Source organism: Prionailurus bengalensis, chromosome B3 (assembly GCF_016509475.1).
Source record: "Prionailurus bengalensis isolate Pbe53 chromosome B3, Fcat_Pben_1.1_paternal_pri, whole genome shotgun sequence".
Taxonomy (NCBI): Eukaryota; Metazoa; Chordata; class Mammalia; order Carnivora; family Felidae; genus Prionailurus; species Prionailurus bengalensis.
This window is the reverse complement of record NC_057355.1, coordinates 107,516,117-107,539,917: the sequence shown is the minus strand read 5'-3', so window position 1 is coordinate 107,539,917 and position 23,801 is coordinate 107,516,117. Positions and strand designations below refer to the sequence as shown.

General features: G+C 35.1%; 1 protein-coding gene and 1 long non-coding RNA gene across 6 annotated transcripts in view; one reads left to right on the top strand and one right to left on the bottom strand.

The window, feature by feature from the left end:
• The window catches only part of LRRC9 (leucine rich repeat containing 9), a 119,766-nt gene that overhangs the window by 8,530 nt on the left and 87,435 nt on the right, over positions 1 to 23,801 (bottom strand). For 3 of the 4 annotated variants that reach the window (XM_043556287.1, XM_043556284.1, XM_043556285.1), the window contains 4 exons: positions 19,328 to 19,545; positions 15,492 to 15,560; positions 6,238 to 6,378; positions 1,179 to 1,323 (listed from right to left, as the gene is read on the bottom strand). In XM_043556287.1, the coding sequence (XP_043412222.1) occupies positions 1,179 to 1,323; positions 6,238 to 6,378; positions 15,492 to 15,560; positions 19,328 to 19,545 (573 nt within the window). Of the gene's footprint in view, positions 1 to 1,178; positions 1,324 to 6,237; positions 6,379 to 15,491; positions 15,561 to 19,327; positions 19,546 to 23,801 lie in introns of those variants that run through there. The other variant, XM_043556286.1, reaches the window with a different exon arrangement.
• The window catches only part of LOC122469171, a 99,900-nt gene that overhangs the window by 25,615 nt on the left and 50,484 nt on the right, over positions 1 to 23,801 (top strand). For both annotated transcript variants that reach the window (XR_006293402.1, XR_006293401.1), the window contains exon 5: positions 1,530 to 1,590. This is a non-coding gene — a long non-coding RNA (uncharacterized LOC122469171). The remainder of the gene's footprint in view (positions 1 to 1,529; positions 1,591 to 23,801) is intronic.

Genomic DNA, 23,801 nt, shown 5'->3' with positions numbered 1-23,801 from the left:
CAAAGTGACCATAATTTTTCAAAATAAAAATTGGGGCAACATAGTCAGAAGATAGGAGAGAAATTATAAGACTTTTTAAGAAAAACCTCAAATATAGTCACAGACAAATTTTGAAGACAGATCTGAGGACGTTATGGAGATGAATTCAGGATTGAACTAGTGCCAGGAAAAAAAAAAAAAGATATTGATGCCATTCCCGAAGAGGACATTGTACTGTTAAGGAGGCTAAAAATTTGGTATGTCCTATTTTACTAATAGTTATATCTATCAGATAGAAGCATAAAAGTTCTCACCGTGACTAAAATCTTAAAGCCATTTAGTATGTAGAAGTATGAAAAATAAGTTAAAAAAATAACATCTTAACAAAGTAAATGATTTGGGGTTTCTTTTAACTGAGTTTCTTCTTGAAATAATCACACCGAACAATATACTATTCTTGGTAGGCCCTTAGATCATTTTATAAATTCATGATGTTCAATTTTATTGCCACCAGTGGTCCCAAGCAAAGTGGAATGTTACAGGGAATGGAAGAGGTGAGCCCTGAGAGGAGTGGCTATCCCCACTTTCACCAACAAGATAGCCAGTGAAGATATGGAATTAGGGAATAGGTTTGATCTAAGCCTGAATTAAAATGTGTGTAATAGAAGGATACATTTCCATGCCCTGTCCTTTTAATATACTCCCTCCTTTCGAGCTGTACCTCTTGAAACTTTTCTCTAGTATTAGCTGCATGCTTTACTTGTTGGTTTCAAGGATAAAATCCGATCTTCTCTTTGTACCCCAAGAATCTGTTGTCACAGATATTTTTAAACCTCTGATTTCTACTTTTAGCAGGATGTACAAAAGAATTGGTTTTAGCAGTTATATGCTATGAAATACATAAAATGAAACAAAGCCTTTGAAAATACATAATTCAGAAAATAATTGTGCAAGTATCACAAAGTTCACATTACAAGCAAATGTTTAGTTACAAAATATTAGTAGTTGAACAAAACTCCCCAAAACTATAGACTCTAAAGTCAGAAAGGCCACGTGAAACTTGAACAAACATGCAATTTTAGGAAATGTAAATTTAAAAATGCAGTTTTAAGTAGTATTAGAAGTCAAAGTGAGATTTTTGTTTCAAATGAAGTGTTTGTTTGCTTTTACGTTCATTCTGAAACTTTTTGTCAAAATACCTTCAGCTTCAGGAGTTAAAGTGAAGTCAGATCTCAAGTAATGGCTAAATCCACTAGGCAGAATTACATTTGTTATCTTCATGGGAGGAGCTTTCACTTGGCCAAATGACCCACCATCCATTGGACAGTTGGTAACAGGAATGAGCTACATAATAAAATAAAACCAGTTAAGAATGTCTCATTTCCAAAACTCAGATCAATAGATTTAGTCCTTACTGCAAGCCCCACTTGATAATTTAAAAATTTTTAGGTCAGGAGTTACATGCCTAAACTGAGTTGGTATGAGGCAGAAACTGAAACAGTCTTTTGAACACTTAACCTCTCTCAGAACCTTATGTTCTGTCTTTTCAGATTGTACTGTACTCATCACTAGTATGACGGCATCTCCCTCTCTCCATAGGATCTCAATGAGGTAAGTGTAGAATTAAGAAAATGAGAATTAAACTTTTTCTCCTTTGTAACATTTCTTTTTTTTCTTTTTCTTCTTTTCTTTTCTTTTCTCTTTCTTTTCTTTTCTTTTCTTTTCTTTTCTTCTTTTTTCTTCTCTTTTCTTTTTTACTGAGCAGGAATTTCTAGATAGTAAGCATTATATCTTCAACATCTTTATAATCCTCATATTACCTCATCAGGTGCCTTGCAGTTAATTAGTTTTTCAAAAACAAGTAAATAAATGGGGACTAAGAAAAGCATCTTATAACAATCACTTAATGAATGTGCTAACTCTCTAAATGGTGTTTACATTTTAAGTTAGTTGAGGATTAAGAGGCTTTTAAAAGAATTTCAGGAATCAGCAAACAGAGGAGACAAGTATTTTAGTCTGGAGACTCTTGGTTTCCCTAGAAATTTATGCTTGCTCTGTCTTAAGACTGACCTTGTTTATACTTTTAAAAATATGAATTCTGAATATATGAGTCAACTTACCTAGAAATATAAGTGTTTGCCATTAGTGTAAAATGGCCAATTACCCCGTTTTAATAAGTGTCAACAAGAATGCAGCTTTGTAATGAGCACTAAAGTATCAGGCTTTTTACTAAAGATGCTCAGTCCCAAATTCCCTAACTAATTCCTTTTTAGAGTTTCTTCCCATCACTAAGCTAGAATGTTGTCAAATTTTCTTCTGAAACCAAAAGGACCAAAATGTTTTGGTTTAAAGGACAACTTTAGAGTTAATTATCTTTACTTGCTCTTAAAAAAGAAAGAACAGCAGTAACTGAAAGAAAAATGAATTAGACTGAAGTGATAAATTTGAAAAAGGATTGTTTTTGTGTCTTCTGAATAGCTAAAAGAAATGATGGCTCAATTTTATCCTAGCCATGAAAATAAACATTGTTATTGAATCTTAAAATAGATTTTTCTGGGCCACTTGGCTGGCTCAGTTGGAAGAGCATGTGACTCTTGATTTTGGGGTCATGAGTTCAGGCCCTACATTGGCTGTAGAGATTAATTAAAAGTAAATAAATACGGGTGCCTGGGTGGCTCGGTCGGTTAAGCGTCGACTTTGGCTCAGGTCTCAATCTCACCATTTGTGGGTTCGAGCCCCGTGTCTGGCTCGGTACTGACAGCTCAGAGCCTGGAATCTGCTTTGGATTCTGTCTCCTTCTCTCTCTGCCCCTCTCCCACGTGTGTGTGCGTGCGCGCGCGTGTGTGTGTGTGTGTGTGTGTGCTGTCTCTTTCTCAAAAATAAACATTATAAAATTTTAAAGATCTAAAAAAGGATTTCTCTAAAATAAAGACTTTGGATATCCCCCTTATTTTATTAACCATGTATAGACAAATCAAAAAATAATTTTTAATAAAATGCTTACATATAGAATAAGTGGAAAAATAATTAAGTTTTTTTATATGGCACTGATTCAAATGGCAAGAATACATGTCTAGATTCACTCAAGGCATATTAGCATATCATATATAGTAATGGGAAAAATCTGAGTTCACTACATGAGAAATAGAAAAGAATAACCAAGAAGCAAATCCTTTAGTAAAATACTTATCGACTAAAATTTGAGTTTGTGTATTTTTTCTGCTACATGAAACTAATAAAAAAATATATATGGAAATTAGGATCTTTAAAGTTTCTCTAAGTGATTTCTTTATATGTAATTTGGTGAATTTATATGTAATTTTTCAAATTAGCCAACATTACCTTAAAATACAATTTATAAATTGTAATGTGACAGTTTTTATAGTTCTGTCACCTGGAGCCCTCACATATGTGGTATGGGAGACAGAATAGTGCCCCCCCCCCAAAAAAAGATGTCCACATTGAATTTCCAAAACCTGTGAATATATTACCTTATATGACAAAAGGGACTTTGCAGACATAATTACATTGGATTTCGAGGTGAGGAAATGATCTTTGATTATCTAGGTGGTCTCAGTACAATCACAAGAGTCCTTATAAGAAGGAGAGGAGTCAGGAGGGTCAGAGACAGAGAAGATGTACAGATGGAATCAGAAGTGGAAGTGATGCTATTGCTGGAAGAGGACCGTGAGCCAAGGAATGCAGATAACTTCCAGAAGTTTGAAAAGGCAAAGAACAAATTCTCCCCTTGAGCTCCAGAAGAAATATAGGACTAACTGCCTGTGTTTAGCCCTGTAAGACCAGTTTTTGGACTTCTGACCTCTAGAATTATAAGATAATAAATTTGTGTTGTTTCAAGCCACTAAATTTGAGTAATTTATTACAGCAGCAGTGGGAAACTCAAGTTTCTTTTAGTTTTCCACTTCTGGAAGTAAGAAATGACTTGCTCCAGGAATATAAAATAGAGAGGGGAAAGGAGCCTTAGATCACTGACCTAAATTTTATTTATTTGCTCTCTTTTGAAAGACTAGGACCTGTGACAGTAATTTCAGTAGATCGCATTAGATGGTGCTCTTTCTTAGTGAAGTCATACAAATTAGTAGCTAAGATTTTTTTTCACAAAGCATAATTTTTAGAATAATTTTTATAGATATAACCTACAAATGAACCACTTCCTTTGCCTAATGTAGATAATATTAATAACACTGTACAACTTTAAGTCTTGCAGGTCTCTGTGACTACTTTGACCTATAATAGAAGCTCCTTGGTTAACCAAAAAATGTCAAGGTTGATGAAAAAAATCAGGGAATAACTAAGAATTGTATATATAATTCATGTTTATTTTTTAGATTTATTTTAAAAAATTTTTAAGTTAATTTTATTTATTTTGAGAGAGAGAGAGAGCAAGCAGGGGAGGGACAGAGAGAGAGGGAAATAGAATCCCAAACAGCCTCTCCACCATCAGCACAAAGCCCGATGCAGGGTTTGAATTCACAAACCATGAGATCATGACCTGAGCTGAAATCAAGAGTCAGATGCTTAACTGACTAAGCCACCCAGGCACCCCTATTTTTTAGTCATAAAACATAAATGTACATGCGCTCATGAATCTTGTGATGGCTAAGGCCTTTTCTATAAGAGTCCCTTGATTGGTATTTTATCTCATTGTTCTTAGATAAAGCTATCCTTAATGTTTTGCCTACAACTTCCAGTTTTGGTTTCTTTAAAGTAGTAAGAATTTAAAGACATGTGGGGAAAATTTGAACACAAGAATTTTTTAAAATAATTTTCCCACATATTGTGTTTGAATTTTTATAATTTTCTCCCATTTTTTACAAGATTTTCCTCCTAACCTATTTGACACTATATGTGTGTGTGTGTGTGTGTGTGTGTGTGTGTGTGTGTGTGTGTGTGTGATTGATCTTTATCCAGATTTTCCAAAGTACCCTATTTTGGTGATCATAGAAATATACAAATAGTAATTTAAAATTTGCATTTATAGCATATCTGGCTTTTTAAGATAAAAGAACTGACATGTAAGTTTTTGACAAAACAGCCAGCTCTTGATAAATGTGTAAATCTGCTGAAGGCAGAAGTGGGCTGGAGAAGAGCCTTCTAGTATCAAACTTCCAGTGTGCTCTGGGAATCGATTTATTTTACAGAAGGGATGGAGAGTGCTGGGTAATCCATTGATTAAGTAAAAGCATCTATGGTAATCTTCTTTTCTTTTCAATATGAGTTTCAAAAGTGTTCTTTGTTAACTGACTGATGTCCTTGCTCTCTGGCTTTCACTTACTTTAGAGGTTCACTTACCTTCTTAACTGCCCCACCCTAGTCTAGGTCTTCATAATCTCTAAAAGCCTCTTAACTGGTTTCCCTGCTTCCAGCGTCTTCTTTCTCAAATCTTGCAAAGGCACAGCTCTAATAAGGTTACTTCTTTGTTCATAAACTATAGCTTTTCTGGGTTAAGTTTAGTCTTTGGAGGATGGTCATGAAGAATCCTGGTGGCCAAGGACAGAATTTCCTAATGGTATGCTTTGTGGCTTCTCTCTCTAAACTCTTTCATGTCATGGTCAGATACCTTTTTAGCGTTCATGGGTAAAAGGCACAATTATTCTGGCCGACAAGAAAGAAGCACACATCTCCCTTGTTAGATGAACTACATAGTCCAGAGTGTTGAGGTCAGAATTCCTTCCTTCCCTTCCTATCTGCTAAACTGAAAGAGTTTGTTAGTTTCTGTTTATAGAAGTGATATGTTATAGTTTCTTACCTTCTAGCATTATCTCACATATTGAGCAAGAGGTACACAGATTTTATTTTATTTTATTTTTAATATTTATTTATTTTTGAGAGAGAAAGCAGGGAGGGGCAGAGAGAGAGGGAGACGGAGGATCTGAAGCAGGCTTCTTGCTGTCAGCACAAAGTCCGACGTGGGCTTAAAGTCACAAACCGTGAGATCATGACCTGAGCCAAAATCAAGAGTTGGGCACTTAACCAACTGAGCCATCCAGGCACCCCAAGATTTTAAATAATTTTCTTTATATCAAACGACATTATTAGAAAAAGGAGCTTCCCTGGAATTTGCATGTATGTATATGCTCTATTCACCAGATCAAGATGCTTTTGATAGTAATCACTAAAATAGATACTAAAATAGTCTACCAGAACATCCTAGCGCAGATTTACCCAGTAAATTGGTTTTAATTTGTTAATAATGATATATTTTAAAAGGAAAAGTATAAATAATAGAAGTATTACCGAAGTTTTCTTTGCTTGTAGTTCAGAGAATTGAAATTCAGCTTTTGCCCTATCATCTGAATTCACAGGAATTCCGTCTAACATCTGTAAGTTAGGCAGCCGAAATATGAGCATGTGGCGATGTAGTGTTTTTCTGCAAATCTGAATAAAGTTAAAAATAACAATGTATTTCTTAAAAAAACTTTTATTTCAAAGATTAACTTTTATAGAGAAAGAAATTTAACCTGGGCACCAAAAATGACAGATAATAGCTAATTTGTAGTGTTAGCTGATACAAATATGAGCTCCCTTTTTGAAAGATTTCTCACTTTCTTGTTATACTAAATGAAGATTAGAACTTTTTTTGTTAACCAAGACTACCATTTAGACGTTTAGTCTCTTTTTAGAGTATATAATATTGTTCATTAACTACAGGCAATCTCAACTCATGAATAGGATTATGCTATAAAAATTCATTTATGAGTAATTACTTTGAAACTTATATGGTATTTTCCCATAGGCACTGTCCAATTGAATTCAGTACACATCTGTTGGATTGTATAATCCATCCCTTCATAGTTTGTCAGCCTACTCTGAAAAATATTTGCATGTGTACATAAGAAGGTATATAGGAAGAGTTAACATAGTAGGCCTGAAACTGTTATCTTTAGAAAGGTCTGCTTGCAAGGATAGCTCTTGACTAGTTTTTGGTACTTGGATTTTGGAAGTGTTCCCACCATTCCTTAACTGATTAAAGGTAGTTCACTGTGCCTAGACTGCTTACCCAAATGATATGATTTATGGTCAACTTGCTTTCCTTCTGGGAGTCTGGAGTTTTGGTATGTGATGGGCATTGGGTACATATGTGACCAACTTCCAACAAAATGCTTGAATGCTAAGTGTAGTGGAATTTCCTGGGTAGAAACATAAACACATGTTGCTGCATTTTTGTTGCTGGGTGAAGAGTATGTACTATGTGACCCTTCTCTCCCTCATGGGAGAGAAAGAGCATAAGGAAGCCTACTTATCAATTCTCCAGACTCCACCTGTGTCTTTTTTCCTCATCACCTGGCTGTGAATCCTCACTATGTCATTTAATAAATTTTAGCCATGAGTACAATGATATGCTAAGTCCCTTGAGTTCTTTTAGCAAATCTCTGAATGTGGGGGTGTTCTTGGGGGACTGACAGCAAAGAAAAAGTATATAGCACATCTTGTGATCATGAAGAAGAGACAAAAAGAGACAAATTTTCATCAAAGGGGAATGAATAAACAATCTATTTTATTATTATTTTTTTTTTTTGAGAGAGAGAGAGAAAGAGTGTGAGTGGGGGAGGAGGAGAAAGGTAAAGGGAGGAGACAGAATCTCAAGCAGGCTCCATGCCCAGTGTGGATCCCGAAGCAGGGCTCGCCCTCAAGACCTGAGCTGAAATAAGAGTTGGACGCTTAACTGACTGAACCACCCAGGCATGCCAACAATCTATTTTTTTCTAATGTAGTGTATATATATATAATAGAGGTTTAAAAAATGAACCACATTATAGGCCAGAAAGAAAGTCTTATAAATACCAAAGAATGTATAGACTGTCTCCTCTGACCAAAACACAGTAACAGAAATAAATGACAAAGAGATAACAAAAAACACTTCATAGGTTTGAAATTCACACACAGACACACAGACACACAGACACACACACACACACACACACACACACCTCTCAATCATTCATGGAATAAAGAAGAAATCTTTTGGAGACTAGATTTTAAGAAATAAAGAACAGGAAAAATACTACATATCAAAACTTTTAATATGCTGCTAAGCAGTGTTTTGAAACCTAAAAATGAACTAGACATCCAACTTAAGAATTTTTTTTAAAGTAAATTCCCTTTTAACAATATTTTTTCTTCTGATCTGTGAGCATGGGATTTTTTTTTTTTCATTTCATTGTGTCATCTTTAATTTCTTTCATCAGTGTTTTATAGTTTTCAGAATACAGGTCTTTCATCTCTTTGGTTAGGTTTAGTCCTAGGCATCTTATTGTTTTTGGTGCAATTTTATTTTTTATTTTTTTTAATTTTTTTTTCAACGTTTATTTATTTTTGGGACAGAGAGAGACAGAGCATGAATGGGGGAGGGGCAGAGAGAGAGGGAGACACAGAATCGGAAACAGGCTCCAGGCTCTGAGCCATCAGCCCAGAGCCTGATGCGGGGCTCGAACTCACGGACCGCGAGATCGTGACCTGGCTGAAGTCGGACGCTTAACCGACTGCGCCACCCAGGCGCCCCATGTTTTTGGTGCAATTTTAAATGGGATAGATTCCTTAATTTCTCTTTGTGTTGCTTCAGCATTGGTGTATAGAAATGCAACAGATTTCTGTATATTGATTTTGTACCCTGCAACTTTCCTGAATTCATTTCACAGTTCTAGCAGTTTTTTGGTGGAATTTTTCAGGTTTTCTATATGGAGTATCATGTCATCAGCAAATAGTGAAAGTTTTACTTCTTCCTTGCTGATCTGGATTCCTCATTTCTTTTTGTTATCTGATTGCTGTGGCTAGGAAATCTAGTACTGTGTTAAATAACAGTGGTGAAAGTGGACATTCCTGTCTTGTTCCTGACCGTAGAGGAAAAGCTCTCAGTATTTCCCCATTGAGGATGATATTGGGTGTGGGTTTTTCATAGATGGCCTTTATTACATTGAGGTATGTTACCTCTAAACCTACTTTGTGTCGGGTTTTTTTATCATGAATGGATGTAGTTTGTCAAATACTTTTTCTGTATCTATTGAAATGATCAGATGGTTCTTATCCTTTCTTTTATTAATGTGATGTATTTGCAAGTATTGAACCATCCTTGTAACCCAGGAATGAATCTCACTTGATGGTGAATTATTTTTTTTAATGTATTGCTGGATTTGGTTTGCTAGTACTTTGTTGAGGATATTTGCATCTATGTTTATCTCTGTTTATCAGAGATATTGGAGTGTAGTTCTTTTTTGTGTTTGGCATCTTTATCTGGTTTTGATATCTGGTCAGGGTAATGCTAACCTCAAAGAATAAATTTAGAAGTTTTCTTTTCTTTTGTATTTTTTGGAATAGTTTGAGAAGAATGGGTACTAACTCTTCTTTAAATGTTTGGTAGAATTCACCTGTTAAGCCATCTGATCCTGGACTTTTGTTGAAATTTTTTGATTACTGAGTCAATGTCTTTGCTGGTTATTGGTCTGTCCAAATTTTCTATTTCTTCCTGTTTCACTTTTGGTAATTAATATGTTTCTAGAAATTTATTCATTTCTTCTAGGTTGTCCAATTTCTTGGCATACAATTTTTCATAATATTGTCTTATAATTATATTTCTGTGGTGTTTGTTGTCATTTTTCCTCTCTCATCTGTGACTTTATTTATTTGGGTCCTTTCTTTTTTCTTTTTGATGAGTCTGACTAGAGGTTTATCAATTTTATTAATTTTTTTCAAAGAACTACCTCCTGGTTTCATCGATATGTTCTATTATTTTTTTAGTTTCTATATCTTTTATTCTGCTCTAAACTTTATTTTTTCCTTCCTTCTGCTGGCTTTGAGCTTCATTTGTTGTTCTTTTTGTAGCTCCTTCAGTTTAAGGTTAAGTTGTTTATTTGAGATTCTTTTTTCTTGCTTCTTAAGGTAGACCTATGTTGCTATCTACTTCCCTCTTAGAACCACTTTTGCTGCACCCCAATGATTTTGGACTGTTATGTTGTCATTTTCATTTGTTTCCATGTATTTTTTAAAGAAATTTTTTTAATGTTTATTTATTTTTGGGACAGAGAGAGACAGAGCATGAACAGAGGAGGGGCAGAGAGAGAGGGAGACACAGAATCGGAAGCAGGCTCCAGGCTCTGAGCCATCAGCCCAGAGCCCAACGCCGGGCTTGAACTCACGGACTGTGAGATCATGACCTGAGCCAAAGTCGGATGCTTAACCGACTGAGCCACCCAGGCTCCCCTCCATGTATTTTTAAATTTATTTTTTTATTTTCTGGTTGACCCACTCATTGTTTAGTAGCATGTTATTTAACTTCTATTTATTTGTGGTCTATCCAGATTTATTTCTTGTGGTTGACCTCTAGTTTCATAATGTTGTGGTCAGAAAAGGTGCATGGTATAATTTTGATCTTCCTGAATTTGGTGAAGCCTGTTTTGTGGCCTAATATGTGATCTGTTCTGGAGAATGTTCCAGGTGCACTTGAAAAGAATCTGTATTCTGCTGTTTTAAGGTGGAATATTCTGGATATATCTGTTAAGTTCATCAAGTCCTGTGTGTTATTATTCAAAACCATTGTTTCCTTGTTGATTTTCTGTTTAGATGATCATGTCCATTGATGTAAGTGGGATGTTAAAGTCCCCTACTATTATTGTATTATTATCAGCTAGTCCCTTTATGTTTGTTATTAATTGTTTTATGTAATTGAGTCCTCCCATGTTGGATGCATAAATATTTACAATTGTTATATCTTCTTATTGGATTATCCCCTTTATTATTATATAGTGCCCTTCTTTGTCTCTTGTTAAAATGTCTATAATAACCAAAGCAACATATGTTTTAATGCCAGTCGTATCAAAATACCAACAGCATTTTTTTACAGAGCTAGAACAAACAATCCTAAAATTTGTGTGGAACCACAAAAGACATTTAAAAGCCCAAGAAATCTTGAAAAATAAAAGCAAAGCTTGAGGGATCACAATTTTGGACTTCAAGTTATATTACAAAGCTGTATTAATCAAAACAGTATGGTATCAGCATAAAAATAGACACATAGATCAATGGAACATAACAGAAAACCTAGAAATGAACTCACAATAATATGGTTAATTAATCTACAACAAAGCAGGAAAGAATATCCCATGGAAAAAGACAGTCTTTTTAACAAATGGTTTGGGAAAACTTGACAGCTACATGCAAAAGAATGGAACTGGACCACTTTCTTACACCATACACAAAAATAAATTCAAAATGGATTAAAAACTTAAATGTGAGATCTGAAACAATAAGAATCCTAGAAGAGAACACAGGGCAGTAATTTATTTGACATTGGCCATAGCAACTTCTTTTTAGATATGTCTCTTGAGGCAAAGGAAACAAAAGCAAAAATAGACTAATGGGACTACACCAAAATGAAAAGCTTCTGGGGGCGCCTGGGTGGCGCACTCGGTTAAGCGTCCGACTTCAGCCAGGTCACGATCTCGCGGTCCGGGAGTTCGAGCCCCGCGTCAGGCTCTGGGCTGATGGCTCAGAGCCTGGAGCCTGTTTCCGATTCTGTGTCTCCCTCTCTCTCTGCCCCTCCCCCGTTCATGCTCTGTCTCTCTCTGTCCCAAAAATAAATAAACGTTGAAAAAAAAAATTTTTAAAAAAAATTAAAAAAAAAAAAATGAAAAGCTTCTGCACAGCAAAGGAAACAACCAATAAAGCTAAAAGAGAACCTACTGAAGGGAGAAGATATTTGCAAATGACATATACAATAAAGGGTTAGCATCCAAAATATATAGAGAACGTGTAAAACTCAACACCCCAAAACAAAATAATCTAATTAAAAATGTGCAGAAGACACAAAAGACATTTTTCCAGAGAAGACATATAGATGGCCAACAGGCACATGAAAAGATGCTGAATATCACTCATCATCAGGGACATGCAAATCAAAACCTGTCCTAGTGGCTAAAATCAACAACACAGGAAACAACGGATGTTGGTGAGGATGTGGAGAAAGGGGAACCCTCTTGCACTGTTGCTGGGAATGCAAACTGATGCAGCCCCTCTGGAAAACAGTGTAGAGGTTCCTCAAAAAGTTAAAAATAGAACTACCTGATGATCCAGCAATCACACTACTGGATATTTACCTAAAGAATACAGAAACACTAATTCAAAGGGATATATGCATCCTGATGTTTGCAGCAGCATCATGTACAATAGTCAAATTATGGAAACAGCCATCAGTTGATTTATCAATTGATGAATGGATAAAGATGTCACACCACACACACACACACACACACATACAGGAATATTACTCAGCCATAAAAAAGAATGAAATCTTGCCATTTGAAATGACATGGATGGACCTAGAGAGTATACTGTGAAGTGAAATAAGTCAGGCAGAGAAAGACAAATACCATATGATTTCACTCATATGTGGAATTTAAGAAAAAAAATGAGCAAAGGGGTAAAAGGAGAAGTAAAGCAAGAAACAGACTCTTAACTCTAGAGAACAATCAGATGGTTACCAGAAGGGAGGTGCGTGGGGGAATGGATTAAATAGGGGATGGGGATTAAGAAGTGCACTTGTAATGAGCATCAGGTTATGTATTTAAGTGTGGAATCACTACATTGTACAACTGCAACCACTATAACACTGTATGCCAACTAACTGGAAGCAAAATAAAAACTTAAAACAAATAAAAGCTGAACCACAGAATCAGTATTATGCTAAAAATAGTTTTAATAATAATGTTAAAAATGTTTAAAAAAGTAAACTCCAAGAAACTGAAAGATGGAAACAAGGGTAGGGCTTAGTGAAATAAAAAACAAAAATAAACCACTTGATAAATCCAAAACATGGTTCTTTGGAGATACTAATACGATAAACAAAATAAGTCTTAAGCAAGACTTACCAAGAATAAAAGAGAAAAAGCAAAAATCAACAAATTTAGGTATAAAAAAGGTGACAAAACATAAATATAGAGGACATTTTTAAAATTCAGGAGAATATTATATAGTAATACATTTAAAATTTATAAAAAATTACAAGTTTATAGAAGAATATAACTTCTCAATACTGACTTTTGAAGAAATAGAAAACATTACTAGATTTATAGCCATTAAAGAATTTGAATAAGTAGTTTAAAACCTAACTTCAAAAAATATTGAGCCCAGATTCAAATGAATGAATTTTTCTTTTTTTTTTTTTAATTTTTTTTTTTTAACGTTTATTTATTTTTGGGACAGAGAGAGACAGAGCATGAATAGGGGAGGGGCAGAGAGAGAGGGAGACACAGAATCGGAAGCAGGCTCCAGGCTCTGAGCCATCAGCCCAGAGCCCAACGCCGGGCTCGAACTCACGGACCGTGAGATCGTGACCTGAGCTGAAGTCGGACGCTTAACCGAATGAGCCACCCAGGCACCCCCCTTTTTAAAAAAATTTTTTTTTAACGTTTATTTATTTTTGGGACAGAGAGACAGAGCATGAACGGGGGAGGGGCAGAGAGGAATTTTTCTTATATATGCTAATTCATAGACTAGCAAGAGAGAGAGGGAGAGAGTTCCCAGTTAATTTTATGAGGCAAGAACAACCTTGATGAATTTAAAAGAATAGCATAAGAAGATAATTATAGGATAACTTTACTTATTTCCATAAATACAGATATACTACATGAAATCTTGGCAAACTGAATCCAGCAAAGCATAAAACATGACCAAATAAATAGTATTCAGCACTGGATTAATGATAGTTTAACACTGGAGTCTATTAATATAATTTACATATTAACAGATTAAAGAGAAAAACAGAATTGCCAATTAGTCAAAATCCAATGACCATTCATGATAAAAACAAGTAGTAAACTGCAATTAGAAAGGAGCTTCCTTGGGGCCCCTGGGTTGCTCAGTTGTTTGAACGTCTGACTATTGGTTTCGACTCAGGTCATCATCTCATGATTCCTGAGTTGGAGCCCCGCGTTGACTCCACGCTAATGGTGGGGAGCCTACTTAGGATTCTCTCTCTCTCCCTCTCTCACTGCCCCTCCCCCACTTGTACGGTCTCTCTCAGGAATAAATAAACTTAAAAAAAGGAGCTCCTTTAAAATGTTGACGATTATCTACCCATAATGTACAAAAAACTCATATTTAATAGTAACAATTTAGAAGCATTTTTGAAGTCAATAACCTACTATCAATGCTTTCATTCAACACTGTACTAGAGGTCCTAGTCAACACACTAAGTAAAGAAAATTAAAAAAATGTAAGGATTGGAAAGAAATAATAGTCATTATTTGTACATAATATGATAGTCTACAGAGAAAATCCAACAAAATTTACAATCCATTAGAACTAAAAAGAGAGTTCATTCAACAAGGTTCCTAGATAAAGAGTAGCATGCAAAAATCAGAACAATGCAAAAATCAGAATTGCTGTACTTCAGCCACAAATAATTAGAAAAATGTAAAAAGATATTGTTCAAAGTAGCTATTAAAACAACAGAATAAATCAAACCATAGATGATTAAAACTTTTAGGAGAAAACTATAAATTTTATTGAAGAACATAAAATAAATGTAGGGACATTCACGCTTATGAATGGGAAGTCTAAATACTACAAATATTAGGGGAGACTCTTATTATTACTTCTTTCTTGGTGGAAATAGCTCTGTGATGTGGCACTAGTGGGCTCTCTCAACCCCTCACTCTTCCACCAAGAGGAGCAGGGTGACTTAATTGATAAACCTGGGAAGGTTAGACTGGGCATGTTTAGCTCTTGTCTTTCCTGTCTTGGGAAGGAATTTATTGCTAGGAGAATGCCTGCTGTTCCTCCAGCAGAAGCTCTCCTCCTATGTGGAAAGAATTCACGCAAGCATTTCCTGTTACCAGGTGATGATGATTGCTTATTTCTGGGATCTGTTAGCACGCCCATTTGGCTTTCTCACGAAGGTAAGCAAAGTATTTTCACCTCTCTATCTGCCACTGTCATATTTGTCAATTTGTTCAGATGTTAGGTAAATAAAAGTGCTACCTATTTAATCCTTCCAAAGCCTCCAACAGGAAAATATGGCAAATTTCTCCCCAAATTAATTTATATATTCAATACAATTCCAATTAAAATGTCAATAAGACTCTCACATAGCTTCAAAATCTGTTTCCTTAAACTCATAGGAAGTGTAAAGGGCCAAGAACAGCCACGACAGTGAAGAAAGAAAAAGAGGAGAAGGAGGAAGAGAAGGAAAATTGGAGGTGCTTATTCTCCTGGACACCAAAACTTAATATAAAACTTTAATAATTAACACAGTATAATACTGGTACAGGGATTGACAATAGTCCAATGAATACAACATAGAATCTGGAAACAGATCCTTTTATATGTGACAATGGAAGATTATATTATAACAAGTTGTAAGAGGACAGTATTCAATAAATTGTGCTTGGATAACTGTCTATACATATGGGAACAGATAAAAAATTCTCACATATAAAAATTAATTATATACAACTATAAATAAATTAACTGATAAATTAGAAAAATAACATACTCACTGGATTGCCATAAACTGTAAGCTCTCTGAGAGAAGAGATACCATCAAGTTTTTCCAGTTCTGTCATATCCTGTTCCAAAGTTAATAAGTTATTATTTGGTTATATCCAAAATCTTCAAATATACACTGATTTGAAGTAATCATATGTAAGTGTTGGACTACAGCTAGCTCATGGCTGAATTCTCCAAAGTGAGCTTGAGTGACAAATCCTGTAATGTTGATTAAGGACAGATCTATGTACAATTAATTCAAAATGCATGATTGGTAAAGACAATATTCTAACATGGGATATAGGCCATATAGCAGCACTTGCAAGAAAACACCAAATTTCTTCTCAGAAAAGTTATGATCTAAAGCTGAGATTATAGTTGGTTAATTCCCCAGAAGATTGACCCAGAAGTGTGGAAAAGAAGGTGAATCCAGTCTAAATAATTTTAAACACACCTTAGCCATAAAGGCACATGTGATACTGAATGGACTGCATCCTGATATACTTTCTGGGAGTATTTATAGTTGAAAAACTATTTTTCTGGTTGAATGACTTGTCTTCTGTATGGATGGGATTATTTAACATTGTCTATTTATCATTGGTGAAACTTTGTGAGTATATCTTAAGTTTTGCAAAATTATTTTTTATATGCTATTTCTGTAAAAATTTAGGCAACAAGCTCAGCTTCAGTTTGCTGCTAGTTTATAGTAATAACATAAAGTTATTGATATGCTCCTATTCTTATTTGGATTGACAAGTAGACATAGCCAATTCATCTACTAACTATAAAAACATTTAGACCTATTTTAGACCATTTGGAAGTAGAATTTGACTACAGTGATTGATCTTTTCAATGTTGATCATAGAAGTCTCATAAATTTAGGACGACTTTGGAAAATCTCTGACAGTCAGTTATCTATAGAGATATTATGTATTTGACCCACAGGTAGTTCCTATTTGTGGAAGCAAAGCATGACTGGAAAGCATAGAAATATGAAAAGTCTTTTTCTCAATCATCTTCTCAAATGAAACAGAGTACAACAGTGTTTAGTAGTGAAGTATTTCTAATCAAAGATGTCAAGATATTAATATGAGAAACAGAGTGTTAAATGTGTGGATGATAATGCTGGTGTAAAGATATATCAAGAAAACTAATATGTTCATAATTGGGAAAGAGGGCTAATGGCTTCCATTTATTTATTTATTTAATGTTTATTTTTTTTTATTTTTGAAAGAGGGAGCATGAGTGGGGGAGGTGTAGAAAGAGAGGGGGACAGAGGATCCGAAGCAGGCTCAGAGCTGACAGCAGAGAGCCTGTTGCAGGGCTTGAACTCATGAACCATGAGATCATGACCTGAGCTGAAGTCAGATGCTCAACATTAACCAAAATATAATGGTTGTTATCTTTTGAGTACATTCTCAGAATAAGCACTTATGGCAATCATAGTAATAGCTTAGGTAGCAGCTAGTTAGGCTCAGATTGGGGCCTTTCATTTAGGGCAAGAAATAGCAATGGACTATTTCCTAGAGTCATTTCCAGCTTCAGGTGATTACTGGGATGTTTAAAAGTAGACACGGTTGTCTGATGCCAGATAGGGGAGTCATTTAGACACAGGAATCAACTAGGACTGTAAAGCTGAATTAAATATCTCACCTTTCAGTTGTGTTTCTGGTATTTTACTTGCAAGGGCAGGACTACAGGCAACAATTTTCCAAATCTACATTATGGGTCATGATGGCTAAGTGAAAAGCTTCACACTAGAATCTGTTATCAAGGATATGCAGTTTATGGAAGATTTTAAAGTAGGTTAATGTAGGGCTGCATATACCTTCATTTGAAGTGTTTTCCTAATTTTTCTAAGCCTTTTCCCTTCTATTCTAGAAGTCTTTATCAACCCAAGGGTTGATCTGATTGCCCATTTGTAGAAGTTGATGCTGGTGTCACCTACCCATGTTGGTACGAATACAGAGGAAAAAAATCTCTCCCCCAAAGAAAATTTGAATGGGGAGTTTACAATTTTGAAGAACATAATATTTTCAGTTAAACAGAATCTCTAACTTAACCTTTTTACACATCTCAGTTCATTTTTCCCAGCTGAATGTATGTTCATGTTAAGGTACTATAATATTAATAGAATAAGTTTGATGGTATAATGATCAATCTAAGTTCTAGGAAAAATACTATTTCAAGAATAAAAATAAACAAAAGAGGACTGATCACTAAACAATCAATACCCCTTCACTTGGTGACGTATGTATAATTTCCCATGGTTTATCATATAGTTTGTCCATTAGCTATATTAAATTTTGATAATAAATAACCTTGACTGGGCATTATCCTGCTTGAGTTACTAGAGAGGAAGTTGTTACAATAACCATTCTGCCATTCATTCATTCCTGTAGCGATTTAGGAGGGTGGGGGGAGATGCTCTTAGCAGTACCTCCCTGGTTAAGGACTGCTTAGAGCAAATAAACCTAAAAGTATAGAATTATCAGGCATGGCTCCCTATAAAATATCATGTAAGCTCAAGGATAAAGTGGAGGTATTTCATAAATGAAACACTCCCTTGTTATAAGAGATCACTCACACAAAATCTGTCACACATAATCTCCCTTGGAGATCTTATATTTCAATGTAAGCTAGACAGTATGTAGAAAGAAAGGATCTGAGAAGCCACAGTAATGTCCCAGACCCTGTGTATCCTTGAAATTATTAGTAAAGCTTGAAACTGGGTATGATCTGATTCATGTTAAGTCTGATATGACAATCCTTTGTGTCAGTTCAGTTGCTATTAATGGAAAGATTTTCCATAGGATTGCAATTTTCCCAGTTTAGATTTCCTCTGAATAAAGCTTTGCAAGAATCATTGCCAGTTTGGAAGGCTTTTCTCAGATGAATGTTGTTTGAACCTTGATAAATTAGTTGTATGCCATTTTTCTCTGTATGTATATTTCCTAGTTGCTATGTAGAAAAGGACAGTACTCATGATTTCCTTCTAGCCTTGAACAGGCTTTTATATCACTATAGAAAAGACTTTCTAAAGCAAGTAGAGCCACAAACAAATATTGATTGCATAATTACTATGTACCAGTTACTATGCTATATACTGATCAAATGTGGGGAAGATATACTTGGTCTCTGTTCTTGGCTGACAATCCACATTTTATTTTGTCTTTGAGGTTGTCTTAGAGGTATAGGCAAAAGCAGTAAAATTGGTAAGAGGTGGGATAACAGATCATCACCAAAGCACTGAGAGAAATGTTAGGGCTGTATAAGGTTGTATATACCTTCAACCCTCTTATCTGCATACTATGTCTGGGCAGAGAGTCTGTCAGGCTCACTGGGACAGGACATTGGAGATAGGTTGAAATCTGAACGGGTAAAACTAAAGCAGGACCTTACATAAGAAAGTCTTGAGTCAGTAGAGATGGAATATTAAAGTCAGGTCAAGGTCCATTATCAGGAATTGAGTCAAATATCAGGTAGACCAAGGACATATGCCAAGTTTAAAGAACCAGAGGAAGTCTGGGATTGAGATGTGGAAATAAATAGCTTGGTGCAGTCAAGAACAAAAGAGATCTCTTAGGACTGCTGGAGGAGCCTTAGAACATTTAGAGCTAACTTGTTTTTAGTAGGTGGATACATGTAGGGTTGGTTGGGTTTAAAATCTAGGAGCAGAGTGGACATCTTTGCATCACAGACTATTTATATGTCTCTGCTTCATGGAGTATTTACATGGCATATAAATGATAAGTAACACAGTAGCAAAGTTTTCATTGATGTGTTTGGAAGCTTTATGTTCAGAGGAGCTAAGTCTTGTAATTTCATAACAAAAAAAATATGTTACCTGGATTTTATTATATCCTAGGAAGAGTTTCTCAAGTTTTACCAAAGATTGTAGTTTGCTCAGCTCTCGTAGTCTGTTTTCTTCCAGATGAAGTGCCAACAGAGAGCTTGGTTTGGCAAAGGCACTGTCATTAAATGCTCTGATGCGGTTATGGTCCACTACCAATTCTTGAAGGACTACTAAATTGTCAAGTCCTTCAATTTGACTGATTTCATTCCCTGAAGAAAGAGAAGTTATGATAATGTCAAGTGAGCCCAAACTTTTTGAACAAAGGTCTAACCTATCTTCACTTAAATATTTTTTATCAAATGATTTCTTAAAAAGTAAAATGCTAAAAAGAACGTATTTCCAAGGAGAAATAGAAGTGCTGTTTGTGGGAAGGTAGCATTATCATCAAATAACATTTGCTAAAATTTTTCCTTTACGTTTGAGAGATCAAGATGTGAAGTATACGATGTACTGAATTGACCCAATCTGTCTGTTCAGTAATTAAGTGCTAAAATAGTTGGTATTGACAAAAGTAGATGTATAAAAGTACTGCAAAAAAGCACTGCAAAAGATATACTTCTTGAGTATATCTGATTTTTCTAATGGGTATTCAAATAGGTATATCTAAATATTTTTTAAAATAAATGTATTTGTTGTGTTAAGTTGGAAGAATAAACCTTAATTATGCTGTTATTTATTTCTCAGCATATTTTTGCACCACAGCCACATTAAAAAATTAAAAATGAATGAAACATTACATTCTATAAAATCTCAATCCTTTACAACCCATTATTTCTCTCTACTGTAGCAATCGATAGCTTTGTAAGTATTAATAATAATGATAATGAGAGGACCCTTGACTTGACAAAATGCTTTTAAATGTGTTTTCTACTAGAGTCTCAAAATGGGACAGGGAAAATATTATTTTTTAATAATCAGAAAACTGGGAGTCAGAGGAATAAGTGACTTGCACAGGGACATAAAAGTGGCAACACCAGGCCTGACCTAGACCTTTTACATTTTAAGCTCAATGCTGCTTCTATTATGCCACACTATATTTCATTCACTATTCATCTTCCTTGTTTGTTATGGGATGAATTGTGACATCCTCCCTGTCGCCACCAAATTTGTATGTGGAAGTCCTAACCTTAGTACCTCAGAATGTGGCTCTGTTTGGGGGTAGGGTCTTTAAAGAGGCAGCTATGGTCATTGGGGTGGGCTCTAATCCAGTATGACTGGTGTTCTTATAAGAAGATATTAGGACACAGATGCACATAGAGGGAAAACCATCTGAAAAGAAGTCATCTAAAAGCCAAAAAGAGAGGCCTTCAGAAGTGACTAACCCTGCTGACATCTTGATCTTGCCCTTCTAATCTCTAGAACTGTGAGGAAATAAGTATGTTGTTTGAGCCACCCAGTCTGTGGTGCTTTGTTATGGCAGCCCTAGCAAACTAACGTATGACTGAACGTGTGATTCCATGATGTTGGAATTCTTCTTGAAATGTAATGTATTTCATTGAATTTAAGACAATAACAGTTGTCAAGATAGGTCAGTATTTTATGTATACTAAGAGAAAAAAACTTGGTTAGGTAAACTATGACATGCTATCCATTAATGCATGGTCAGATTTCAGATATGTTAAAAAATAAGAAGCAGGTGTCTCAGAATTGGTGAGCTATGGCAAATTTACCTTATTTTGTTCTATTCTTTAGAGAAATTTATAACATCACAGCCTTCAATAAAATTGTTCACAGAACTAAATCACAGACTTTGAAACTTTACCAGTGTCTTGCTTGTAAATGAAGAAAGTTTATGTAAGTCAGATTGAGAAAAGAGACTCAGTTGTGTTAATATACTACTTTCATGAAATTATGCATTTAGACTGTCACCTTTGATATTTTGAGGCCAGTGGTATAAAAATCATTATGGGATAGCTTCAAGTACTGAATAATGTCTGCCATAGCATACTTTTGGCCAGGATTCATTTTAGAAGGCTCATTAAACATATTTAAGAAAGAAACTCCCAAACTATGCTGAATGTGATTTCAGGGATCTTACATTTCTTTAACTAGGAACATTAACCATTGTTTGAAAAACTCATGCTTATTCAACTAAATAGTTATGTTTTAGATAAATTTTACTCCTAATCCTTAAGATTCTAACTTGCTACCGTACAGCCTCACTCTGCCCTTCCCCCAAGATTCACCTTCCTCATCTTCTTGCAAATTTAACATAATAGGTGAAAGTTTGGTTCATAATCTCTCTCTTGTGGACCCTGGCCAGGGTTCATCTTATCATTGCTTTTATTTGTGTACTCCCTTTGATTGATCTCAGAATCATCTCCTCCTGTTCAGTCTTTAACCTAACTCACCTCTTTATAAACCTCCAAATATGCTCATAACTTCACTAGCCACCTTCTGACCTCTTACCTGCTTTTTAGGGATAAGCTCCTCAAGTATGCAACCTCTGTTATCTTCACTGCCCATCCAACCACTTCCCTCTACATTGTTTTCACTTTGATTTTTGCTCTTTGCATGTTTCCAAATCTGATCTGACAATTACCAATGTTGTTCTTTTTGTTTAATCCAGTTTCTACATTCAGTATTTTTTTCAAAGACCTTATTCTTCCTATCATTTGACTTTGAGGCTGTTCATCCTTTCTTTTTCTGATATTTAGAGTTTATATTTCTTGGGAAATCTGGCTGGCTCAGCCGGTAGATCATGTGACTCTTGATCACAGGGTCATAAGTTCAAACCCCACGTTGGGTGTGGAGCCTACTTAAAAAAAAATGGCCTAAGGTCTGCATTTCTTTGTTTTCTTTCAACATTTCTTATATGATTGCTTTACTGGGTCTTATTTCTCCAGCCTTCTTAATGCTGGGTCAGGGGATTAGTGGGATGTATATAAGGGGAGGGGGTGTCTCCACATCTCTTTTGGCCTTTTATTCTTTCTCTATGTTTACTTCCTAAGTAAGCACATACACTTATGACTCCACTTGTCACCTCCTTTGGTATAATTTTTAGTCTTGACTTGTGGTCCATTACTACTGCTTGAAAAAGTTTCCATTTTTACATCTCAAAATTGTCATAACACAACCTGATCATTCCTTACTACAAAGTAGCAGCCTTTCACAATGACTTTATCTAGCTTTAGTACCTCCTTTTGCCCAGTCTCCTAATGAAATCATGAAAACCTCTTGAACTATTTTTCATCTCCTTATATGTTTAATTAGTCAGTAAGTCCTAATATTTCCTTCTTTTAAAATGTATTTTGGAGTCACCTTTTACTCACCCTTCCCACTGACATGACTCTAGCCCAGACCCTTACTATGTCTTTTGTGTGGATAGAAAATGCATGTGCTTTGGAATCAGACAGAGCTGTGTTTCACACCATTCACAGGTGAAAACCATTAACTAGTGAAAACTTAGGTAAATCATTTAACCCCACTGAGATTCAATTTCTTTTTTTGCAAAATGCATACAAAATTATGGTTTTTTTTTATGGTAAAATTATTTACCATGTTGAATTGCTGTGTAGATTTTGTGAGATAATCTATGCAAACAAATACTTTACCTAATGACCCAATTAATGGTAGCCATTATTGTCAGAGTCAACTGCCTCACCTCCTGCATAAGGCTGCTCCACTCTGATTTGTCATGCTAGACACAGCAAGAGAACACACTCCCTTTTATATTCTTAGATTAAAATAAACTTTCCAGGGCTAGGTTGTTTGCTTTTTTTTGTACATCAGTGTATCTTAAAAAATTTGTTATTGTTGTGCTCTGTTTCTTGGTCTTTTAAGGCTAAGTCTCCATGGTCTTGAAGCAACTCATAAGCACCTTTGATAGGCAAAAAGATGCATTAAAATTTTAAATATATGATCTAGAAAAGCCTGTCTTTCAGAAAAAAGTTACCATACTCAGATCAACTATACAGATATCTTCCCACATGTCTCAGTGCTGGATCCTCCAACCTTTCTTCTGTGCCATTAAATAATTATTGTTTCAAACTGTTTTTTTCTTCTCATTCTACTTTTCTAAAGATTTACAACTCTTACTCATTTTCAGTTGCAAAATGAGCATTATACTTCAAATTGATATGTTTAGAAGCTTCATAACTCTCTCAGAGAACTGCATACTCTGTTTTTATCAGGTTGGTCCCTTTTCAAATGTTGGTCCATAGACACCACAGTTGTGCTCTTGTGACTCTTCTCCCCACTACTTGCAAAACTCTTGGTCATGTTCACCTTCCATCTAAGTTCTATCAGTCTTTCAAAGAGTCCCATATATGTTTCAATTTCTCTTTTCTCTAACCTTATTGCACTTAAATTAGAAATGCATAGTTACTCAGAACTGATCATCTTTCTTTCAGTATATTGCCACAGGTAGATCTTAAATTGCTTTAGAGCAATGATCTTATATATAATTAAAATAATATAGTGTTTCTGTATATTTCTTAGTGCTTAGCCCAATTCTGAATTTCTC